Source organism: Prenolepis imparis, unplaced genomic scaffold (assembly GCF_030444845.1).
Source record: "Prenolepis imparis isolate NDT839.2.m4 unplaced genomic scaffold, iyPreImpa1.0 SCAF_12, whole genome shotgun sequence".
Taxonomy (NCBI): Eukaryota; Metazoa; Arthropoda; class Insecta; order Hymenoptera; family Formicidae; genus Prenolepis; species Prenolepis imparis.
The window spans coordinates 1,838,773-1,857,213 of NW_028141170.1; the positions used below are offsets into that span (position 1 = coordinate 1,838,773).

Sequence of the window (18,441 nt, forward strand, 5' to 3'; positions counted from 1 at the left end):
AAATGCGCACAGTCGTAAATTGATAGAATAAGATATCAAAATATTATTCATCAGATTATAAATATATTTATAAATATTTTTTTCTATAATACATTTTATGTTTAATTACTATATACAATTATATATCGAACACTTGCAGAATTATTTGACAAAAAATTATGGAATTATTTTTTATTTTATATTTATCTCTTTTTATATGAATTGCTTATATATATAATATATATCTTTTATATATTTGCATGTGTATTTATGAACTTCTAGTGATATCACGATATGATACGATTATCGTGATATCACTAATATAAGATTGATATTAAACTGTTCAATTTAACATACTTGTAATCTTTGACAGATTTAGAACAGATTATTTAGACAGATAGAGAAAAAAATCAACCTTAACTTAATTAAGGATGCTATAATTATATATATCATATCTTTGGCTTTTTAGACATAATCGCACTCCATCATCCGCATTGCAGCGTTGTGCAACCACAAGTAGGCGTCCAGAGGAAAATAAAGAGTGACATTAATTCCGTTATGGATGCGAAGATTTACGACAACCTTAGTAGTTGCATTTGCAACTTTAATCGGAGGAGATTATTCTTCATCAAGATATGTATCTCCTGCCCGCATGATGATCATTATCGTCTTTTTTTTTTTTTTTTAAGAAAAAAAAGGGAAGAAGAGAGAGAGATATATATATATATATATAGCTTACAATAATACAGATCGATACAAAGAAAGTGCATTTAGCATCGTTTATCCGTAACAATTTAATATTTATAGTAAAAGTAATAATATATATTAGCTTTTACATCTCTTTAATTAACATAATAATAATTAAAGTAACAGAAAATGCATATATTAATTTTTCTTTTTATCTCACTTTTTCGCGATAAATAATATAATAACTAATTAATTATTAATTATTATTATTTATATGTTTCATCCTATTAAAATATATATATCTATTAAAATATATTAAATTTAATAAAATATATTAAAAATTTCACTGGTATTCAAAATGCTCTCTCTCTCTCTCTCTCTCTCTCTCTCTCTCTCTCTCTCTCTCTCTCTCTCTCTCTCTCTCTCTCTCTCTCTCTCTCTCTCTCTCTCTCTCTCTCTCTCTTTCTCTCTCTCTGTGATTGTTGATAATTATAAATAATTAGGGTCTCTCACAAATAATGAAATATTGTAGCATATTATTGATGAATCATCTTCGGAACTTTCAAAATCAGCGAACCACGCTTTATGTCTACGTAATCTAATTATAATAGACATCAAAATATTATACATTTGACAATAGATTTCATATAACATGGTATATATAATTATCGTTAATCTTCAGAACGATTGGGTATATATAATCAATTGTTGCTTTTTCTTATTTCATCTACTTTTTAAACTTGAGTCTATACACTCATTTCGAGTGCAATAAAGAAACCGCGAGAGAGAAAATGCATATATGAAATAACGAACTCGAGATCTCACGCGAGGATGCATCAGCGGAAGGATCGGCTGTATAGTAGGGGTAGAACTATTATATCAAGGGTCTCTGTCTCTCTCTTTTTAACTCTCCCTCCTACGAGAGCGGCGACATTTAAAATCGCACTGCCGCTCGCCGCCGAACGGCAGTGTTGGTCTGCGCAGCAGCGTGTTGCGTGTTGCGTTTAGCTCAAGAGTGGCGATCAGTGGTGAGTGGGTGAGTAAAGCCCGAGAGACCAACCGGGTGGCATCGCGTTAACCGAAGCCCCGCAAGGTCGGGAGCTTCCGAGGGAGCGAGAGTGTAGAAGAAGAGAAACAGCAAGAGGAGAGATAAATAAATCATCGCGTGAATAAATAATTCGACCGTTTTTCATCCGTCAACAAACCTCATCTGACGTTTCTCGCCCCCTGTGCTGCAAAAAAATGGCCCCGTCGTGCTTCGAGGTGATCCTCGTCGGCTTCATCCTCGTGCTGCCGTTCCTCTACGAGACCAGCCGCACCTTCCGCTACTACTTCAAGTTCCTGGTCTATTACGGCATCGTGACGATGATCTCGTTGTTTCTGATTCCTCTCTTCTCTCTGCGACCAGGCAATGTTAAGAATTTCGTGTTAGTATATTTACATATATTATTATAGGCTTTCTAATTGAAAAAAACACACACAAATATAGACACTACTGTGTCGCGCAATTGATTATCGAATTTCTAAAATCCTCCAAAAATTGTTCTATCAACGATAAGATAAAGAATATACATCGGTTATCGATCATACAACATAAGGTCTACATATATGTGTCTATGTATGTGTGTGTATATGTACGGCTCGCCGGAAAACCCCCATAAGCGCGACCGATCGATATTATTGCGTGTGTTATTGCGCTCGTTCGCTCGCTCGCTCGCTCGCTATCTCATTGTTTCGTGTGTTTTATTACGGTTCCCTCGTACGTGTTTCCCTTCGTACAGTGTTCCTCGTGCCAGCTTGACAGGCGTCGCGGCGGACACGAGAACACCGGGACAACCACGGGAATTTATTGACCGGTGCTCGCTGGTTGTTTAGTGGGTGGCTGTGATGGTGGTGCCGGCGGTATTTGTGGTTGTTATTGCGAACGTCGTGTCAGCGCGACAATGTTATTGGTGCTGGAGTGGAAGCGGAGAGGGTTTAAACTCTTGTATCTCGGAGCTATGAGAAAATTAGTCGCTTCCCTATATAATATAATAGCACCCCTTTAGCACAAACAGAATAATATATAAATACTGTGCGAAGTAATATATATATATTTATATTTCTCACATTTAACATTTTACGTCACATTAGCGTTTGCGTAAATGGAACGTCGTTGTAAAAAAAAACTCTCTAAAGTGTGCGCGTAGGAGTAATTAATAAAAGAGACGATCGATTAAAAATCTCCGCGTTAGGCTAATATTTTATATCATTCGTACGAAATTGTCGGACGTATCAGTTGGCTTTCAGGTAGAGAATCCTTGGTAGAAATTCTTTATTCGATATAGTCAATCATTAACATCCGACAAACTTGGCTCTTTAATACCGCTTTATTTCTACGCTTTATTGATATTATTATTTTTTATTATGATTAAATATGTGTACTAAGCAGGGATCCGGACCGAAACAAAATTAAGGTTCGGTTTCGGTTACGGTTTAATAAAATATTTAATAACGGTATTTTTTTCTACTTTTGCGCAAATGACGAAAATGCCATGATAACTGCCTCCTCGAATACAAGTAAAAATAAATTATTTTTAAAAAGTTCTGAAACGCATGTATTATCGCAATATCGATAATCGATAGCTGTGAGGATAGTATGTTTTCCGTTATTATATATATATATATATATATATATATATATATATATTAATTTATACATAAATAATATAATTTATTAATATATAAATATATAAATATGTAAGTGTATTCGAGGAGGCAGTTATGACATTTCCGTCATTTGCGCAAAAATAGAAAAAAATACCGAAAAAACCGTAAACCGAAAATAATTTAACGATCCGGTTTTGGTGTTATAAATTTAATAGAATTTCAATACGGTTTACGGTTTCGATTCTACTGAAAAAACGGTTATCGGCTTTGGTTTTGGTTCGGTCCGGGTCCTTCGCTGGTACTATAAGATTGCCAGCATCTCACAGATATCCAAATATTTTAGATGCTATCTGCATATCCGTGTATTTATTAAATCTTTAGAACATGTATATTAACACTAATTTTTATTCTATTGATTAGGAATAATTAGTAAGCAATAATTTAAGATATTTGCAATACATCGATATTTATTTATTTTTTTTTTGAAACATTGGAAATTGTAATTTCTGGATCTATTTAAACTGTTAACTTTCAGCATAATTTGTCCATGGTTTTTTTTCTCTATTATTTCAATTTATTTAATTTCGTTACACACATATATTAACATACATTAACATAGATTTTTTTATGTAATAATTTTATCAAATATCTATATATATTGATTTTTTCGTATCTCTTTTGTGTCTATTAAAAATGGAAAAGAAGAATAGAGCGTAAAATTTAACTATTTATTTTTAAAAGTATAACATTATCGAATGAATCCACTTCTTGTAATCGCGGCCTATCTTTTGAGACAAACGAATTTCATTCTGTGTCAACATATTTGTCAAGATTCGTAATCTCTTTTGATAGAAAACAAATATGAAGAGATATAGTACAAAGTACAAATTTTTTTAGAATTTTAAAAATTTTACAAATTTCTTGATAATTTTTTAAAATCTGCTTTCCTCTTAAATCTTTAACAGATTTTTCCTTAATGATATTCGTCTGTAAATTATTTACGTATTCCTTATTTCAACCGAGCGTTTCTGTTAAATAGAATATTTTATCGTTAATATATATTTATTTATAAATTTTTCATAAAATTCCCTTTGGATTATAGTTATGTTAAATTGTTCTGGATTATTCCGATTCTTTAAAATCATGAGAGATAATAATTTGCAGTCTTTAAAATGTTAATGTGTCCTTTCACAATACAAAAATATATCATTTTACAAGAAATTTCCTAAACTACAAACCGAATAAAATAGATGCTACTAAAAAATATTCTACGTAATCTTTAGATATATTCTTTTTGGTTGAACTGGCTGCATGCAGTTCAAAGTTTATCTTTTTTCTTTCAATGTGGAATATAGAAGTAAAAAAAATTAATTATAGACTAGAGTGCAGCCAGTTCAATTACAAAGAACAGATTTCATAATACATATCGTGTAAAATCTTATTGCATCTAAAATCAAATAAATAAATATTTATTTGATTTCAGATACAATATATATATTTCAGATACAATATATATATATATATATATATATATATATATATATCTTCTTGCCATGGTAAAATCGAAATATTAAAAATAAAAACCAGGTATATATACTACGCAAAACAATTAGGAGAGCGCTTTAAAACTTATAAATATTTTACCGATTTTTAAGAAGCCATGCATATCTCAGCTTATAGGGAGATCGTATAGAACAATGTTTCTAGGCGCGTTTGAACGAGTGAAGCCTCGACTTTAAGGTGGATGAGGTTGCATTGTCCGCCTCATCGAACTATTTTCTTGTGAGGCCCAAAATCGCGAAAAAAGTCTGGAAATTTCATGACTTTGTAGCCGTCTATGAAAAAAGGAGGGATGGAACCAAAACTGCCACCACATTGGCTTTGAAGTAGGAAACTTCCTCTTTAAAATGGGGCAAAAAACATTGGAGCGAGTTTTTTTTAATTCATCGATTGATATCAATCGCAGCATGTTGCGCAAATATAGCAAAGTGCTGCTTTGCGTATCATGCGATTCAAAAATCGAATATATAATTATAAAAAACTCATCCATGATATATGCAAAATCCAACCGAGCAATTTCCTCGAGATGTATGTACATCGGATAACGTGAATGCCCGTGACATTACAAAAAATATTGCAAAATACAAAGGTGACTATGAGACCCGATAGCTCAGCTCCTAGGTACGATAGAGCAATGTTTCTTACGTCATTTTAAAGAGGAAGTTTCCTCTACTTCAAAGCCAATGTCGTAGCATTTTTGGTCCCATATTCCTCCTTTTTCCATAGACGGCTACACCATCATGAAATTTCCAGACTTTTTTTACGATCTGATTTTGGATCTCACAAGAAAAAAAGTTTGATGAGGCGGACAATGCAATCGTACCCACCTTATAAAGTCGAGACTTCACCTGTTCAAACGCGCCTAGAAATATTGTCCTACGATCTCCCTAAGCTGAGATATGACTTCTTAAAAATCGGTAAAATTTGCAAGTTTTAAAGCGCTCTCTTAATTGTTTTGCGTAGTGTATATTTGTACATATAATCATTTTTTTATAAAATTATATAAAAAAAGGTCGTCGGTTTAATAATAATTTTGAAACGCTACGGATATATGCGCTTGAATTTTATGTGGAATAAAGGCAATTCTTTCGCGTCCATATTTATCACTAAGAAAATTATCCAAAATGAAGACATTGTCTCTATGAATTTATCAAGTCGTAGTTGTGCTATGTGAAAGGTATTTTGCAGATTGGGATCGTCGCTGTGCCATCATGTTAGTACTCTGCTGGGATTACGCTGGGAGCTAAGGGGCAGGGAACACCTGGAGAAAGACAGGGCTTGCATAATCGTGGCGAATCATCAGAGCTCGCTGGATATACTGGGAATGTTCGATCTGTGGCCAGTGATGGACAAATGCACCGTCGTCGCCAAAAAGGAGATCTTCTACGTGTGGCCGATTGGCCTCAGCGCATGGTTGTGCGGTTTGATCTTCATCGACAGAATGAATTCCGAGAAAGCGCGATCCGTACTTAACACCGCCACGAAGGAGATCCAGGACAAGAAGGTAAAATCTCGTACGTGAATCGCACATTGATTATTATCAATCAGTTTTCTGCTACTTTCGATGCTTCGCAGATCAAGCTAATGATATTTCCCGAAGGCACCAGACGCAACACCGGTGAGATACACCCCTTCAAGAAGGGTGCCTTTTATGCCGCAATCAATTCCCAATTGCCTATACTACCGGTCGTATTCTCCTCCTATTATTTCTTGTCGGCGGAAGAGAAGAGATTGGATTCTGGTAAGAAATTGTAAAATTAATTGAATATAGAGTTCAAAGAATTGAAAAAGAAATTTTTTTTTATTTAATTAAATTTTCAAGAATTAAGTTTCAAATATATAATTTTATTTTCTGACAATTTCTCACGTTTAAAATTTTTAATAAAAAATTTATTTATATTTTAATAAAAGATAATGAGATATTTCTTTTTGAAAATTAGAAACTTTGTGCACTAAATTTTTAACAAATTGAAATTGGTTAAACAATTGTTCATTAAAAGATGAAAAAAAAACTACTTGTAGAAATATTTTTTTTAATTAATAAAAATATAAATAAAATTATTAAATTTAATTGATTTAATTCAAGGACGCATTCTTATAACAACGTTGCCACCCATTTCCACGGAGGGACTCAGTACAGATAATGTGGAGGAATTGTTGGAGAAAACACGAAGCGCCATGAGCGAGGTCTTTCACGCGATGAATCGCGAGATCCAGCTGTCCCTCGCTGCTGGTAAGTCGTATGTTGAATGATCGCCATCCGGTGGACCATAACGAGCAACTTCATCTTACAGGGGAATAAGAGAGAATAAGCAGATACTCTTTTACAAGAGTAGTGAATAAGCCTCCGCGCGGGAACCAAAGACTAAGTATCTGCTTAACGTTCTCTCATGATATTATTTTAATTTATATTTTAACATCTCTTCAAGATGAAGGTAGATAGCGTTAAATTTTATATACACAATATATATATTGCATTTTTCATTCCTTATTCTTCATTTTATTATTTATTTTTAGCTGTGCGAATTGCGCAAAAATTTAGATAGCTCTTTCTGTAATTCTTTCACTCGTGTAGTCAGTTACCAAAGCTTACTTATCATTGATGTACAAATGTCATTTGTGGTATGTGGAAATTTATAGATGATTTTTTTTATCGTAGCATGAACTAAAGATTGTTTTAATTTAAAGATATTACATTTTAAAATTAAGGGAAAAAATGCATAAGTGAAATAAGTATAAAATCTGACAGAAAAGTTATATGCTGAAGAATTATAAATATCACTTTTAATTAATTAGGTGTAAGTTTAAAAAAACAACATATTGTAAACTATACAGCACCTTTTACCATAGACGAGAATAGAAAGAAAAAGACAAAACATTTGACATGATTTTTCGTAGAGTTGCGAGCTGTAAATATGATTCATTAGAATGGATTTTGTAAATTGTGGGAACATTGTTAGCATTTATACTTAACAGATTTCACTAAATTACATTAGATATATTTTGTTATATACATATAAGATACGCTTGTACATTCCTATTTGTCTGTTTTATGCTTCCACTTGTTTCTATATGAGATATTCTACGTATGAATGAAGATGCATATAACTATAATTATGGAATTACAGAAGTGCATTTTAATTTTAAACATCTAGAAAGACAGAAAAGATTCCATTTTTACATATATTGTTTAGGCAATTCTCTAAATATACATTCCTTTATTCTAATTTAATTAATTTTTTTTTAATTTAATTTTAGTTAAATTAAAGAAATGTATATTAAAATTAAAGAAATGTATTATAAAATTTAACTTGTTGATGAGTTATTGATTGTTGATTTATTTTTTAATAAATTATAATCGAGATAAAAAGAGAAATATTATGCTAACTGTATAATATATTAAATCTGAACACACATTATAGTGTATCACATTGTATTGCAGTGTAAATACATTTTCACTTAGTTATGATTGCGATATTACGAAAAATTAATCATGACTGATCGTGATCATCTTTTAGATATCGAATTTTCCTTTCTGAACATTTCTCGAGTGTGTTTGTATATTTATATATATCTATTGTATTTAATTAATACGTCCCTGTTTTCTATAATTGAAATGAAATGCGACATCTTATAAAGTCAATGCTTTCTTTTACATTATTTCCTAAAATTAGGGAGTGTTCACTTTATAGCATAGTTTACATGATGCTTTACTGCTACTTATTGCAACTTACAAAATTAGAATATTTTAACTAATGTACTAGTTGATGAAAAAGAAGGCAGATTAATTTAAAAAAGCATTGCGTCAACTACGCTTTTATTTTTCTTCCGAGATTATTGCTAATATTCAGTATATATACTATTAAAGATTATATATTCCATTATACATATTTCACTAGCATGTGTTTTGAGTTTTCCAATATTATACAATACAATTCCAATATAAAAAAAAGATGGATTTGGTGTAGAATTATAAACGCCTATTCACAGCCATAAAACCCTCTTTAATTCAACTATAGTATCACGAATAAAATGATTATACTTATAATTATTAGCATGACTTTTTATACTGTGATATTACGTTTATGTTTTCTATATCAAACATCAATCTTCTCGTAAGTTATAGCAACTACATGATAGCTGTAACACAATTCAAATAATAGCATGCTAGAACTATATTTTAGTCACTAAATAGTTCATTGCATTGACTTCTGATAGCTTCCTGTAATCTTTAAATCAAGATAATCAGGTAGAAGATTTTCTGCCTAAAAATGTATTATACAAACACAGATATTTCAAGATATCAATTATCTACGACCTGTCAAATGTTCTACGATATGATTAATCCAATTGTAAAACTATATAACTTAAAAATATCACATATACAAGCGAACAATTATGTAGAAAAGTTGAGATATAAGTCAAGTTTTAAAAATTATATTAAGATGAATCGCTGCGTCTCCATTTTTACATTATATTAATTCTATTCTAATCTATATTCTTCAACTCGAATTCGCACTGCATGTTTTGCGTTAAATATGATCAATATGCGATACAAACAGTAACAACCGATTATTATTTTTGCATCTGTAGCGCGAATACATGAATTGCGTCTGAAAATTCATGTTACATCACTTTATGAACGAACAATTCACATGAAACATGTATCTTTTAAGTGCTATTTATATATTTTCTAAGATACACTTCTATTATTGCAGCTGTTGTATTATGTGTTACTGCTATGTATACTATGACATTTATTTTATCGTGATGATTAAGCTCTGTACGACTGTGCAAATATTTTTATACCATGACAAAAATGAATTGAATCTGAGCCATAGCGAAAACTATAATTAATCTTGTTTATCGCATATTTCTTGGTTGAAAAGAGAGACGCGCATTTCAATAATAATATATTCATACACGAAAAAATCGCAATAGTAGCACCTGATAAAGGAATGTAATTTTTATTGAGAATACTATTTGAAATTTCTAAAATTTGTTTTTCGATCACATTAGGTACAATCATGTAACCGTTCAAAATACTTTCGCGTTAATATTATCTTCCTGAAAAAAACGAAAAAACGCACAATTTTCAACCAAACGCGTTAACGCTGCGTTTAATGTACGATGTATTTCTAGCGTAACCGAATAATATTTCGTGCATGAATAAATAGAAATTTAGAGTAAAGTTTTTGCGATTTGGAGAAAAATCTATAGAATTTTTTTTCGTATTTACAAATATATTATCAACATCTATCCTTCTTGTCGAAAATAAAGTAGGTTTTATTATCAAATTATCAATCGTGTCGTTTAATTATGAAGATGATTGATCACAAATACATAAATTGTATTTGAGATATATATATATATATATATATATATATATATATATATAATTATTATGTATAATTATTATATATATGTTTAAATAATGCTTCATTTAACTAGAATCCATCAAATATTTATCATCTATGTGCCAATTTAGAAGAGCAGCTGTATCACACGATAGTTTATAGAGCCAAAGCATCATTCCATTCTTACTTTAATAATATATAGAATTAAAAGATTTAAATTTAAGGCTCCTGCATACTCGATTGCCAAGTCCGTAAAATGTAAAATTTGTACGACAGCGCCACATTTGGTAAAACTATAAACTATTAAGCGTGAAAATGACATAAATTATTCTTGCGACTTACAGCGTCATTTATCGTTTTAGTGCAGTGTTTCTATTTTTAAAATAATTGTTATAATGTTAAAATATACCGAAGACTCTCATTTTGTTATAATTTAATATGTAAAAGCAAATATTTATTTCATTTCGATACCTGTCAAACAGCTGGTTTTCGTTCTTGATTAAGCTCAATTTAATTCGACATATACAATGTTATTTATTGCTTACCCAAACAAAAGGAGAGTTTTCGGTATATTTTACAAGTCGGTTCTATCGGTTACAAACCCTATTTTTTTTAAAAACATTTTTATTTTAGCGTAAGTCGCAAGAATTTTCATGGTATATTTTCTCGCTTCTGACGTCATCAATTCAAGATAGCTGCAGTGAGTATGCACAGGCACAGGAGCCTTAAATGCAAGTCTATCTATTGCATCAATTAATTATTTCATGGAAAAATAAAAGTTATGTAAAGTTAACGTAACTTATTATCCAAAAGAGTTTTGTACTTGGGCTGTGCATTTGTCATGTTATAATATTAATAAATTAAAGCGAATATTAATTAAATGACCACATCACAAACAGGGTTCAACGAATTATATGTCATATGAACTCTTTATTTGTCTGCGAAATGAGAGCCACACTAATAAAATTTATTGATTATAATGTTTTATGTACACTATATCGATTATATAAATAATTGCAGTGTAAATTAAGAGATGGTTTGCAAAATGCAAGAGCAGATAAATAAAGAAACTTGATTTTAAATTAAGAGTATATTATTTATCTCTTCAATGACAAACATACAAAGATCTATGAATATGAAATGGCAGCAGCACGCATATAATAAATCTTTTCCAACATTGCAGTATGATTATAATTAAATTATATTTAAATAATATTGAAATATGAAGTAAAATAAACGATGTAGAGCAAAAAAAAATTAAAATTTTAATACATTAAATTTTCATATATAAATCAATTTACAAATCAATCATTATCAGTTGCTTGTACAAATCAAAATGTCTAAATTTTTACTTTTAAAATTTTTAAATTAAATATAAAAGAAAAGAGCCTCTTTTATCTGTGTGTTTAAAACTTATAATTTGTAGTTACATCAATATTATTCAGTTTTTTTCTAGAAAAAAAATTTGCAAAATGTAATCGTCTATACATTCTATACTTTTATACTTCTTATTCAATATTTATGTTACATTTTATATATCAAACAAAAAACAAACACAAGATGCGCATTACCTAGATTAGATCTACGAGATCTCGTAGATCGATACTGGAATTACAAGTCCATTGTACCGCTTCTCTGTTTCTCTTGACTCTCAGTCCACGCCTTAGCTATTGTTTTCTTCATCTCGTCGTCGCCGTCCTGATACATCTTCTTCATAAGATTCATTAGACTAGCGCCGGGATCGCTGTCCTCGCCCAATTCCGGCACAGATGACGATTTCGCATCCTTGATCCTCTTCTCTACTAATGTGATATGAGACCAGTCTTTGGCAACTTTTTTCGCGAGTAATACGACGATCATATCAGTCTTTACTTTAAAACTACTCTTCTCGATGTCGATCTCGGCGCACAAATTATTGATCGGCAAGTTATAATTTTTATTATCCAGCCCAAGTACTCGCAGATCCAAAGAATCGTTTGTAAAATTGCAGGTGATGGATTGCTTGGGCAACTGGTGAACATCTTTCAATGTTATATAAATTTTCACTGTTGTGAGCGTCTGGTCCCATCCATAATTGTTCAATTTCACTTCGTAGCACTTTTGGGGACCATTGAGCAAAGGGGTTGTTGGTTTGATAGCTGCATCCTTGTTTTCTTCAAGTAATTTTGCCAATTCTGTTTGTAGTCTCCTGATTTCCAGCGTTAGCACATCTTTGGTTCGTTGCCTATGAGCCTGCTCGAGTAAACCGTTGAGTTCCTCAATGTCCAATTTCATCTGTTGAGAAGAATATAAATTTAAGTATCAAAATTATATATATTCAAATTTAAGTGGAGCAGGTAAAACTGAATATTTATATTAAATTAATTATTATTTTTAGTAAAATATCTGACATTGAGAACAAATTATATATTATATTTAACTAATCAAATTAATTCTTGAATAGACATGTAAAATAAAAATTTAGTAATACTCACTTCGTCAGTTTTCGTCGACATTGATTTTATTGGATAATTCACAACTCACACAAAATATTCACGATGTCGTAAATTTTATAGAGAGATGAATATTCTTAAACTGATACCCAGAGATCAAATGCTGACCGAAATATATGGTAGAATATTGTCACAAAATCTTCCAGAATATTCGCTACTGGATACAAAGATAAAGATGCGAATCCAAAATTTGGTTCTGCACTGCTACACTTTGTACAGTATAGGTTGCGTTCGAAAATCTTACGATAGGATAAAGTAACTTGACCATGGACGTAAAGCCTAGTCTACAATAGAGTCGTAAGGTCGTAAACGTAAGAAATTGACCAATCACAGTCGATTATTCTCCTCGAATTCAACTGTGATTGGTCAATTTCTTACGTTTACGACCTTACGACTCTATTGTAGACTAGCCCTTAATCAGGTTTAATAACATCCGTAGTTATAAAACTGGCCAATCACAGCCATTTCCCTAAAGAATGGAACGGCTGTGATTGGCCAGTCTTACAACTACGGATGTTATTAAACCCGATTAAGGGTGCCGTGTAAACGTACTCATTGTCGCCAATTTCAAATCGCGCAACCATAGAATATATAATATATAATATTGGAGCGCGTGTCGATGTGCGCGGTGCGTTCGACTTTTAACCTTCAAGTGGCGCCGCGTCACGCGGTCGGAATTCGGCGCGCAGAGTGGGGGGCTGTGGTGGGGGGTTGCGCGCGCGTCCCCCCACTCTCCCCCCACCACAGCCCCCCACTCTGCGCGGCTCACCGGCGCGCGCGTCCCCCCACTCTCACCCCCCACCACAGCCCCCCACTCCGCGCGCCGAATTCCGACCGCGTGATGCGGCGCCACTTGAAGGTTAAAAGTCGAACGCACCGCGCACATCGACATCGACACGCGCTCTCTCTCTCTCTCTCTCTCTCTCTCGTCCCGTGTTGCGCGTTGTGCATAGAACCAAGTATTATTCAAGTGAAGATATCTCTCTCTTCATTCTGTGCCTGATGTTCATTTTAGCGTGATAATTTTTTATTGGTGCTCCGATCCGCGATATGTAATGTCTGAAAATCTATTGGTTCAGTGGAATTAGTGATTAGCCAATCAGGACAAAAGTAACTAGAGCTTGTGGAGCTCTATCATTTCGCGTATCTTCTATTTGAATTATTCTTAGCCATGGACGTAAGAATACCTGGACGGAACGTAAAGTACCCTTTTAGACGCGGGGAGTAGTTTCTGAGGGGTGAGAGGTCTACGGTTGTGTCCAGATGCCTCAGATTTAGCATCTATTTTCACGTCGCACGACGTTAATCGAGACACACAGATTTGTATAGACATCTGTGTTGAGACATTATACACATTCACAACGATAACATTCCGTGAAATTATCCGCCGCCGCCATCTTAGATGCCTCATATCCGTGTCAATAGACATTTCATTCCGTTCACCCTTTGTGCTTTACCCCCGCAGTATTGCGTTCCGTCCAGGTATTCTTACGTCCATGAACTTGACCAATCATAATGGACGAAGCAAAGAGATTTTTTGCTGATTGGTCAATCAGATAGAGTAGGATTTCCAAAGCACTCGGCGTGTTTTTGTGTTGAAAAGCGTCCTTAAACCGGTTTAATAACATAATATCTTTTACGCGAATGTCGCGGCAAGGCAAAGAGATATAGCACGAATTGTGTTTAATGTATTTATTCATTTTGACGTAATTATCTGTGAAATATTATTTTATTAAAAAAATGGAACAATCCATTAAAAGAATGTCTGATGAGGCGGAGCCAAAAATTCTCGAACCAGTTCTAATACGAATGGATAATAAAGATCGCATACGCATTGACAAAAATGAGGTAATAAAAAATATAATTAATTTAAACGAATTATATATATAATTGTAAGAATCTCTCAGTCGTACACATAAATCTTAGAGAAATCTCAAACAATTTTAATTATTAATGGGAGAGTAATAACATACAGTATATATAATAGAAATGTATCTTCTTATACATGTATGTATGAAAAAATCTTAATGTTTTGTCCATTTTTTATATATAAAATACAATTTTTATAATGTATAAATTATAAAAAGACAGTCTCAATAATTATTTACTAATATAGTGAAATTTTAGTAAATTTAATTCAAACTCACATACAATAAGTTAATATAATTATTTAATAAACTTTTTGCTGCGTATCTATATCAGAAAATCATATAAATTTTTTAAATATTATCTTTTTTCGGCGAATATTTACAGTTTAAAATTGGTCGTGCAAGAGACAATGACGAGATTATATTGGATGTTATGATATCTAGAAGACATTGTGTCTTTAAATGTGATCGGGACGAATGGATGATTAAAGATTTAAGTTCATCTGCAACATTTGTTAATAATGTTGCCATCCTTCCTGGAGTAACACAAAATATTTATCCTGGTGATGTTATACAATTTAGTTCTAATGAAACATTCAAGTATATATTTACTCTCGCCGAAAGAGATCATTGTGTTAAGAGGCCACGTTTAGATGAAAAAATACTTGACACTGTTCTTATCAAGCAAAAAACATTTGCCGAAAGCCAAGAATATCAGAGAAAAGAACTCAAGGATAAGCTGGAAATAAAACAAAAGGAGCAAGTTGAATTAAAACAGCAGCTTGAAGATCTGTTATCACAACAAACTGTTATTCAAGATGACAAAGAGAATTTATTAAGACAAATTGAAGTACTAGAAAGTAAAATAAAGGCAGGTAATGCTCAAGAACAACATTTACATAACATGTATTCCCGGTTATTGGAAAAATTAGAGAATGAAAGACAACAATTTGAGACAAGGATAAATGAAGAGAAGCAAAAGTGGCAAGAAGCGCTAGATATGAGTAAGCAAGAGAAAGAAATGTTAGAAATAAAAATGAAAGAACAAATGGAAAAATGGAGAGAAGAACAACAAACAGAATGGAGAAATATGATGGAAAATAAGGTAAAAGAAGAAAAAAATATTCAAGCTCAATTATTGAATGAGAAAAATATTCTAGAAGAGAGATTGAAAGAAACGGAAAGAGCCTTAAAAGAACAAGAAGCAAGAGCGGAAACTTCACAGGCAATATTAAATGGTATGTTTTGACAAATTTCATTTCAAAGAAATTGTTTTCTTCGTCTATATATATGATACTATTTTTCAGTTGTATATTTTTGACGATTTTCAATTTTTTATTATAAACTATTGAATTTTATTAGATTTCTTTTTTTTTCAGCAAACATAGTAACTGATGGAGCAAGTACAGCAGATAACTGTATAGTTGTAGAATTGGTGAATGTTGATCAATCTTCAGAATACCACATACTAGACACAATAGATTTGACTGAATTCAGCCAAAATGTTATAGAGACTAATACTAAGGAAAATGTTCTTGGAAAAGTGAGTGACATCATGGACGAACAATTAACGTGTAGCATATGCTCAGAATTATTTGTGAGAGCAACAACATTAAATTGCACACATACATATTGTGATCACTGCATACGTATGTGGAATACAAGACGAAGAGATTGTCCTGTCTGTAGAAAGCCGATAATATCGATGAATAGGTCATTAGTTTTAGATAATTTTATTGAGAGTATGATTGAAAACCTGCCTACAGAACTTAAAAATAAAAGGAAAGAGATTGTGGAAGAAAGAAAAGGTAAAAAATAAGAGCATCTTGATTATTTTAAATATTTTATATTAGTACGGTGATATAATTGATTTTCTTTCTATATATAAATTAAAATTTTTCTACATGTTCTTTTTCTAATCCTTTTGTAATGTTTTAGCATTAGAAAACAGGAAACGCAAATAATACAAAGCGCAAGAAGACGGATTATAATATTTTATCGTATATGTTAATTTTATGTAAGTGTAAATGAGAAAAAATATTTAATTTGTCATAATTAATTAACGATAATATATCAAATAAATGTATAGTTTTGATCTTCCTTAACTACATGTAAGTGTTTAGAAAAATGCAAGTTTTATTTTCATAAAAAAAGAGCTAAAAATATCTTTTTATATTTTATTATTTTATTAATTTTTACAGTCTGTTGTGACAGGTATAAAATGTGAAATGTATGATTATAATTAAATTTTTTATTAAATTTATTAATTTATATATTTTTATTCTTCAAGTAATCTTTCTGCCGATTTTTTATTATTTTTTCTGCTTTTTTTTTTAATTCTGGAATTTTCAATAACTGCATCCGCGGTTTTACAGATTTTTAATTATCCATCCTTGTATGATTAAAGAGACGACAGCAGACCTCTCTGTCTGACATGTTATAACCTAATCTAACCTTATCCTTTGTTATTTTCAAACGTGTTGTGCAGAGAAAGAATTTAGCTAGAGAATGAGCAGATTAATTATTAGATTATTAGTACATTATTGTTGAAATTACTTAAAAGTTGTATATCATTGATTGCTGAACAAACATGCGAAACACACGTTCTTTTATTACATGCTTTCAAATATTTAGATGCATCAGTTCGTCAAGCACATATTGGAATCTGCATAGAGAGAGTAAATTCATGAAAAAAATAATGCATGGAACTCATAAATCAAGAAGGTGAGAGATCTTTTTCGATAAATTAAGTTTACGTTTAAGCTAGAAATTTCTGTTGTGAAACTTTATATATAAATTTTTGTATTTTTATATTACAGAAAATGGTATGATCCAAAGACAGAGTTACAAAGTGCATCTATAGGCATCAAGCAGCCTAATCAAACAGTCTCTGCACAAACAACGCGCAGAATGGTGGTCCGAGATAAACTTTTCATGAAGCGCATAACAGACTTGATCTCGATGGGACATGTGTCCCATATCATTAAAGGAGACATAGAGATTACTTACGTGAAAATCACTTCAGATTATAAATATGTCAATGTGTTCTGGATACACGCTACTGATAATGTTTCCTCGCTTGTTAGCGAGGAAACATTGAAACATTGTGCTAAAATTATTCGACATGAACTATCACAGCTCCGTGTTATAGGTATAGTACCTCCTATCCAGTTTATCGAAGACAAACGGTTTTCACTAGCGATGGAAGTAGAAAAAAAATTAGCAATAATAAATTTGGAGAATGATAAGACAGATTCTGAACCATTGCAATTGGATGATTCACATACTGATATAATGGATCAAACTTTGCACATGGAACCAGATACAAATCATGATTCTGAAATAGATGAATCTTATATAGAATTGCCAGTGATGAGACACGATGTATTAAGATTGGATCATCATAAAATTATGTCCCGGGTAATCTATCTCTTGCTACAAATCTTATTCGTAATTTTGTAATAAAAATAATAATAAGAGTAACAATAAATATATGAGATATCTTGAATTGTTTCAGATTATTGCTTCTGTTTCTAAATCAAAAGAGGCTGCGCAAAGATGGATGTTAGTAAACATGAATACTAACATTGATAGTTCTTGCAACCTAGTTTCAAAAGAAAACGACTTCTTCACACGGAAAGAGCAGGACCAGATCTTCTCTGATTTTCTAGTCACAAGACGGAAAGAAAAAAGACGTCTACATCGTACGAAACAACTGCATGCACGTGAACTATTAAATAATTTTGAGGAAGAGATCGAGTCTAATTATGATGAGCCTGAAGATGATTATAGCGACGAGAATTATAGTGATGAGATTGACAACAGTGAGATGCGATAATTTCAAGCTCT

At 31.8% G+C, this 18,441-nt stretch overlaps 4 protein-coding genes across 5 annotated transcripts; 3 read left to right on the plus strand and 1 right to left on the minus strand.

Annotated features, from left to right (window-relative positions):
- The first annotated feature begins 1,110 nt into the window (after positions 1–1,110).
- On the plus strand, positions 1,111–11,314 carry Agpat1 (1-Acylglycerol-3-phosphate O-acyltransferase 1). Its single transcript, XM_083052439.1, has 5 exons — positions 1,111–2,093; positions 6,064–6,379; positions 6,451–6,616; positions 6,962–7,108; positions 7,170–11,314. The coding sequence occupies exons 1-5, from the start codon at positions 1,909–1,911 to the stop codon at positions 7,175–7,177; spliced, it is 822 nt and encodes a 273-aa protein (XP_082908565.1). The 5' UTR covers positions 1,111–1,908; the 3' UTR covers positions 7,178–11,314.
- Positions 11,315–11,662: 348 nt separating this feature from the next.
- LOC145944222 (calcyclin-binding protein) lies at positions 11,663–12,976 on the minus strand. The gene is made up of 2 exons (XM_083052440.1): positions 12,707–12,976; positions 11,663–12,506 (listed from the first exon to the last, which is right to left on the minus strand). The coding sequence occupies exons 1-2, from the start codon at positions 12,725–12,727 to the stop codon at positions 11,844–11,846; spliced, it is 684 nt and encodes a 227-aa protein (XP_082908566.1). The 5' UTR covers positions 12,728–12,976; the 3' UTR covers positions 11,663–11,843.
- Positions 12,977–13,591: 615 nt separating this feature from the next.
- Positions 13,592–17,316, plus strand: LOC145943893 (uncharacterized). Of its 2 annotated transcripts, XR_014426594.1 has the most exons (5): positions 13,592–14,572; positions 14,978–15,830; positions 15,972–16,400; positions 16,531–16,609; positions 17,227–17,316. XR_014426594.1 is itself a non-coding variant. In XM_083051797.1 (4 exons), the coding sequence occupies exons 1-4, from the start codon at positions 14,465–14,467 to the stop codon at positions 16,554–16,556; spliced, it is 1,416 nt and encodes a 471-aa protein (XP_082907923.1). In that variant the 5' UTR covers positions 13,592–14,464; the 3' UTR covers positions 16,557–16,695. The 2 variants fall into 2 exon arrangements, 1 of the variants encoding a protein (XP_082907923.1); XM_083051797.1 differs by lacking the exon at positions 17,227–17,316 and having other exon boundaries at positions 16,531–16,695.
- On the plus strand, positions 17,020–18,434 carry LOC145943895 (uncharacterized). Its single transcript, XM_083051802.1, has 3 exons — positions 17,020–17,316; positions 17,412–18,012; positions 18,110–18,434. The coding sequence occupies exons 1-3, from the start codon at positions 17,183–17,185 to the stop codon at positions 18,428–18,430; spliced, it is 1,056 nt and encodes a 351-aa protein (XP_082907928.1). The 5' UTR covers positions 17,020–17,182; the 3' UTR covers positions 18,431–18,434.
- Positions 18,435–18,441: the final 7 nt, after the last annotated feature.

What these genes read in the sequence shown, in the direction of transcription:
- Agpat1 (XM_083052439.1), top strand. Translation starts at nt 1,909, where the DNA reads ATGGCCCCGTCGTGCTTCGAGGTGATCCTCGTCGGCTTCATCCTCGTG. An exon ending in GGCAATGTTAAGAATTTCGT is followed by an intron (nt 2,094 to 6,063) that starts GTTAGTATATTT and finishes GGTATTTTGCAG; the next exon opens with ATTGGGATCGTCGCTGTGCC. An exon ending in AGGAGATCCAGGACAAGAAG is followed by an intron (nt 6,380 to 6,450) that starts GTAAAATCTCGT and finishes GATGCTTCGCAG; the next exon opens with ATCAAGCTAATGATATTTCC.
- LOC145944222 (XM_083052440.1), bottom strand. Translation starts at nt 12,727, where the DNA reads ATGTCGACGAAAACTGACGAA. An exon ending in TGTCGACGAAAACTGACGAA is followed by an intron (nt 12,507 to 12,706) that starts GTGAGTATTACT and finishes TCTTCTCAACAG; the next exon opens with ATGAAATTGGACATTGAGGA.
- LOC145943893 (XM_083051797.1), top strand. Translation starts at nt 14,465, where the DNA reads ATGGAACAATCCATTAAAAGAATGTCTGATGAGGCGGAGCCAAAAATT. An exon ending in TACGCATTGACAAAAATGAG is followed by an intron (nt 14,573 to 14,977) that starts GTAATAAAAAAT and finishes GAATATTTACAG; the next exon opens with TTTAAAATTGGTCGTGCAAG. An exon ending in TTCACAGGCAATATTAAATG is followed by an intron (nt 15,831 to 15,971) that starts GTATGTTTTGAC and finishes TTTTTTTTTCAG; the next exon opens with CAAACATAGTAACTGATGGA.
- LOC145943895 (XM_083051802.1), top strand. Translation starts at nt 17,183, where the DNA reads ATGCGAAACACACGTTCTTTTATTACATGCTTTCAAATATTTAGATGC. An exon ending in GGAACTCATAAATCAAGAAG is followed by an intron (nt 17,317 to 17,411) that starts GTGAGAGATCTT and finishes TTTATATTACAG; the next exon opens with AAAATGGTATGATCCAAAGA. An exon ending in ATCATAAAATTATGTCCCGG is followed by an intron (nt 18,013 to 18,109) that starts GTAATCTATCTC and finishes GAATTGTTTCAG; the next exon opens with ATTATTGCTTCTGTTTCTAA.